We start from the raw sequence: 5964 nt of genomic DNA, 5'->3' as shown, positions 1-5964 counted from the left end.
AACTGCTTGTGCTGCAATTTCGGGAGGCGTAGCTTGCAATTCTCACTCGGAGCCACTCATCATGAGCAACTGCTATTCCTCTGTACTATTATGTAATTATATATATTACCCACTGGTAATATTGCAGTGTGTGAACCCATGGATTTATTTAGAAGATCAACCGTTTGTAATTTATAGATTACTATAACAGGAGTAGAAAAAATAATGTACAAGGGGTTATTTGTAGAACAAATAAACACAATATATATTATTATCGTATAATAAAGAAAATTTGTGTCCACTCACGGAACCCTTTAATTAATCAATAAACTTTGAGCGACCCGTCTCCTTTCATCAAAATGGTTTTTCGAACTAAATCCTTCGATGGGCTCTTTAAATCGTACGCCAGTCCCAATTTTGCGCACACTTTTATGAATAAAGTTGTAGGATTATAACCATAACACCCCAATTCAGGTGATTTATAGTCCCAAGGAAAAGTGTGATGGTAATTGTGATAACCTTCACCCAACGTCCAAAAGTCAACCAACATATTGTCAGCGGGGTGAATGTCCCTAAAAAAGATTAATAAGTGATTAGTTATTGTGTTGGTACTACTGTGATACTTAACGGATGACAGTACTGCCAATATTATTTTGACATTTCCACTCACTTGTTGTAGGGTCTGTTTCCGAACCTGTGCGCAGCGCTGTTTATCAACCAAGCACAATTCAGACCGATAAAGTATCTTGCAATGCAGACCACAACGGACCAATAAAGTGTTTCGTTCCAACAGTAGTAAGGGATCATCGTTGGAAAAATGAAGCAGGAAAACAACATTACAGGAACATAATACCTAAAATTATATCCGGTACAGACAGAAATTTGAGATGTCAAAGGTGGTGCAGTGCTACCAACCATATGAACGACTTACTTTTCAAGAAACACTACAAGTGGATCCTCCAAGATGTCGCTACAGTCAACCTGTCGGCCCTTTTTGAGTACTTCTGGGTGTTTTTTCATCATGAGCCAGCCGAAGTGAGAAAAAAAGACTCCTCGATTTATATTGTGGGGATCAGCGTCGGTTTCACTGAATTTGTGGTGAACTCTGTGGTTTCGGACCCAGTCATAGAGAGTGTTCTAAAAAAAAATTTTACAGTCGCAGACAAGAAATTTTGATACGAACCTGTCCGGACATGGCAAACAATATCAATAAAATAATCTTCAATGGCAATCTGGCTTTGTAGGCTTTGTGAGACCATAGTCGATGGGCTCCTGCTGTTACCCCTAAACCTGATGCCCAACCAAATACAAATGCTAAAAAGGTAAGAAAACGGTAAATTGAAAATGAGTGTTTTTTTAAAAGTTACCCCAACAGAATGTTTTCCATTGATAGATGTTGTAAAATGGAAACGGGAGAAAAAAATAGAAAGGAAACAAATTCCCCACAAGGAGTGGGACAACATTAGTCCACACTAATGGAGTTTTGAAATATCCCCAAAGTGTTGTATAATTAGAGTAAATTTGTGGGTCTTGTTGGTTTTGAGTAATTTGTTCTGTCGGTTCTGGCGATAAAAAGCTATTTGGAGCCATTGTAGAACCTGAAAATTATACAAACAATTGCAGAAGCCTGCGGAATATTGAGTTGTTTAGTTAAAAGCAATTTGTTTTCTAATAGCTTGAGAACATGTCATTCTGTTGTTTGCTTGTGAAATTCAATTTTTATTGTACAAGTAGATAAAGGAATACGTTTGTTGGGTTCCCTATTTTTAGTCATCTGAAATCTGTATTAACCCTTTAACTGTAAACTTGATTGACGTTAGAATGACAGACTTCAATGAATCAGTTGACTCCTTAAACTTGTTGTGTACAAACGGCTCAGCGTACTTTAGGGATTGACTGGAGGGTTGAAGACCACTGGTTGACGAGCGTTGAATGACAAGTGACACGGCGGTAGGACAATTGACACAGTGAAAAGCCAAGTGGAGTGTGTCAACGGCGTTTCTTTCGATTTCCCTCACTTGCTGGTTTCCATGAGCTCATCAGTGTGTCCTAAACTTAAACTGCCTTTGTGTGGTTTTTATTTGTCAGATTGACATTAGACGTCAGTTATAAAAATGTAGTAAACCAAAGCAAGGCGTGAGTTCTGGGACATCCTAAATACAGAGCGATTTTTAAATACATCAGAATATTTTAAGTGGAGGTAGGTCTCAATAAATTTAACAACTTTTTTATGTAACATTTCCTTCTAAGTTTTAGCTTTGAGTTCGTTTTCTTTCTTCGAGAATTTTTGTTCATTAATTCGTACATCAAACAGCTGCATATAGGCAACAAACAATACTTTTTTTATTATTAACTAGAAGTAGATGAATTCATTAGTAGACCAGTCACAAAGAAAATGAACTTTTCGGGTCAAAAGCAACATAGATAATGATACATTTTCAAGCTAGTAGTAAAAAAGGTAAATATTTAAACCACGAGAGCTTTAAAAAGTTCTTAGTTCGGACTATGAACACAAAAAATTTAATCATAAAAAATTTAGATTATTTAAAAATAGCAAACACAAATTTAAGAAATGAGTAATATTATGAATAAACTTGGTAGACATTAAAATTTAATTTAAAAAAAATATATGAGGCAAATATTTATTAGAGTGTGGAACCTTGTAGCTGTCGGAAGAGGAACCTGATTATGTAAAACATTTTCAATATAATTTGACTACAATAGTAGACAATGTTATAACGAGATGCGATAGGTTGTCATACAAAATCAATATTTATTTATGTACATACCAAAGTTTAAAATTAAATTTCGTTAATACCGGATTGTTCTTATTCTAAGAAAGATTTTAGAATTTTGTGTTATTGCGTCATTAGTAAAAAAAACTAATTTAAAATTGAAAATTTCAAATTTCCTGCTCAACATTTTGAAGGGCGTGCGACGCTGTATGTCTAAACTAATCTTTTTAACGCAAATATATATTTTCAAAACAATTTTATGGTTTGCGTTTTCCTTTCGTCCTATCCACGTGCGAGTAAAATTAAAAATTAAGTTTACTTTAGACAATGTCATGTTAACTCTTTAATTTTCAGTAACACCAAACTCGAAATTTAGAGTGGAAAATTTTAAATTTCACATTTTTATTCGATTTTTTTAATAACGCCGCAATATCATTGTGTCTTTAAAATGGTTGTTTAATTGTTGCCACATCAAGAAAAAAACAACAGACATAGACTAAATTTAGGACTTAAATGAATCCGTAAAATACCTATTTTTGGGAGCGAATCTAGTAATATTTTTACAATACCTAATAAAAATGTTACATACCTAATTTTTTCTCGTATTTTTTTGTCTGTTGCACCACTGATATTATCTTGAAGAACTTTAGAATCTGTAATAATTGTTTAACTCAAACTTACTTATGTAACGGATTTTCTTGTAGGGCTCAAAGAACGGCACCAAAAATTAGAATAATGGATTTATTAACGAATTTGCCAATGAATGATGTACACTCTTCAGTTATTCGGGTGGTACTGCCCGTTTCCCGTGTCCCGTCAGCAGTACCCCTTCCATTTCGGGCGCTCGTATGTTAGGGGCTCCGTTTAGGTTTGTCACCGTCGGCCACGATACTACAATCTGCGACCCTGCAGATTAAGGCTACCTAGAGACAAGCCATAATTAGAAATAAATCCAATTTTAAATTGCCCCATAACCCAACGTTTAACGACAATTAGTAAGTCTGCAAATAATATGGGTCCATTCTCGGCTGGGTGACCAAAAAGAGAAGAAAATCCCAACAACAAGACAACCCAGACAAAAGGCTTTGACTTCCCAGTCATAATACTTTGACCACTATAAATGGTCCGTGGTATTTTGACAGGGTCTTCTTACTTTTTCCGTCGTTGGTAAGAGCTGGTTTCCTGATCAGGACCTGATCGCCTTCCTTGTACTCGATTGGCCTGGTCCTTTTCTGGTCAAAGATTCGTTTCTGTTTTGCCTGTTCACTGCTGATCCTTTCTGCAGCCTGTCGTCTCATCTCAGCCAAATGCCAAATGCATCACTTGCTGCCCTAGGTTTGTAACCCAGAAACAACTGGTATGGACTTTTACCGGTCTAAGTATTAATGCTGTTGTTCAAAGCAAATTGAACTTCAGTAACTGTCTGGTCCCAATGTTCCTCGTCTTTTATGGACGTCATTATGGCACTGATTGTACCGTTCCACCTGGCCATTTGCCCTGGGAGTAGCCGTCGCTGTGTATATCGTCTTAATTCCACACTTTTGGCTAGCGGAACCTCTGTCGCAAACAATCCTTCGTGGGACGCCAAACACTTCAAATATGCCCTTCAGGAATAGGATGACTGAGCCAACTTTTGTACTTTGTACAGGCTTCATGAAGGCAAACTTAGTAAAGCCATCGACAGCAACCACTAAGTAGCTGTTCTTCTTCTTGGTTCGTACGAAAGGCCCAAGATGATCAATGTGTATTGTGTCCATGGGTTCGGGAATCTTTTCTATTGAATTCAGAAATCCTGGCTTCATCCCGGTCTTCCCCTTTTTATACTGCCATTGCAGGCAACTGGCTACATACTTCTTTATGTAGCGCTTCATTCCTGGGAATCAGTAGGTGTCTTTGATGGTGTCTAGAGTTTTCTCTGTTCCAAAATGCCCTTTGTCATCGTGGTTGAATTTTAGAATCTGGTTGCAAACATGTCTGGGGACCAACCATTTGGGACACCCAAATACACTCTGTTGTCATCTAACTGGAACTCCGAGTGAATGTTTGCTTCTCCTTTATCTACCGGTTTCTTCCTGAAAACCTCATTGAGATACTTGCATCTCTCGTCAGTTAACAGTGTAGACAGTATCCAGTCTAAGTCGGAGATATCAATCCCGACGTAAGCAACTTCTACTCCATCATCAAGAGCGTTTCGGCTGAGAGCGTCTACATGACACATTTTAGTCCCTGGTCTGTATTCAACAGAGAAGTCATCTTCTTGAATTTCTAACCACCATCTTCCTACTCGTGGTAAGAGGTCTCGTTTTGTCGTTCTGACAGCATTACAGTCGATAACGACTACAAATCTTAATTCCAACAAGTAGACTCGGAATTGTTTCAAGCTGTACACTACCGCCAGTGTTTCCAGTTCATAAGAATGGTATCGTTGTTCTTCTTTAGACGTCTGTCGACTGTAGTATTAAATTGGGTGGAGGTTAACTTTGTCAGGACTTTGCATAAGGATTCCACCTATTCCCCATTTAGAGGCGTCCGTGTGTACTTCAGTTTCTGCTGATTTCTGCTAATATCGGCCGGTCAATTAACCGCTTCTTGAGTTCTTCAAATGCTCTCTTTTGTTTTTCTGCCCACTCAAAAGTTACGTCCTTTCGAGGGAGCTTTGTCAGGGGTCTTGCAATTTGTGCGAAGTTCTTGACATATCTTCTAAAATACCCGGCGAGCCCAATAAATTGCCTTATTTCATGAGCGTTCTTTGGTTTCGGAAACTGTTTCACAGCCTTAATCTTTCTCGTTCCGGGCTTGACTCCATCTTGACTTACTTCGTGTCCCAAATACTCAATTGTTCTTTAAAAGAAGAAGCACTTTGATAACTTGAGTGTCAGACCAAAGTTTCCAAATGCCTCAAGAACATTCTCCAATGCTTCAAGACCGCTGTTAAAAATCTTTTGATGGTATCAGCACATCGTCCATGTAGGCCAAAGCTTGGGTGTATCGTAATGGACCTAAGACTTTATTGACGGTCTTAGCGTTAATTAGGCCAAATGGCATTCTCAGATATTCTCCGTTTTCTTGATGGAATCTGCCGCAGTTGGAATCTGATGGTAACCAGATGCTAAGTCCAAACTTGCGAAATATCGACTTCCAGAGATACGGTCCAGATGTTCGTCCGTCCTTGGCAGTGGAAAACAGTCCTTGATTGTTTTTGCGTTTAAAGCTCGATAGTCAATACATAGCCGTGTTTCGTGTGATTTCG

The 5964-nt window shown here is 38.0% G+C and overlaps 1 protein-coding gene across 1 annotated transcript; it reads right to left on the bottom strand.

Moving 5' to 3' along the window:
- Positions 1-301: 301 nt before the first annotated feature.
- LOC148176495 (acyl-CoA Delta(11) desaturase-like) lies at positions 302-3371 on the bottom strand. The gene is made up of 6 exons (XM_088035121.1): positions 3304-3371; positions 1347-1577; positions 1163-1293; positions 911-1116; positions 650-832; positions 302-551 (listed from the first exon to the last, which is right to left on the bottom strand). Exons 2-6 carry the CDS (start codon positions 1567-1569, stop codon positions 302-304), a joined length of 993 nt encoding a protein of 330 aa, XP_087891247.1. The 5' UTR covers positions 1570-1577; positions 3304-3371.
- Between the last annotated feature and the right edge of the window lie 2593 nt (positions 3372-5964).

The sequence above is a fragment of the Gnatocerus cornutus genome, chromosome 4 (assembly GCF_029298725.1).
Source record: "Gnatocerus cornutus isolate USDA-ARS CGAHR chromosome 4, icGnaCorn1.1, whole genome shotgun sequence".
Taxonomy (NCBI): Eukaryota; Metazoa; Arthropoda; class Insecta; order Coleoptera; family Tenebrionidae; genus Gnatocerus; species Gnatocerus cornutus.
Note: the sequence above shows the minus strand (reverse complement) of the source record. Positions and strands in the feature narration are given on the sequence as shown.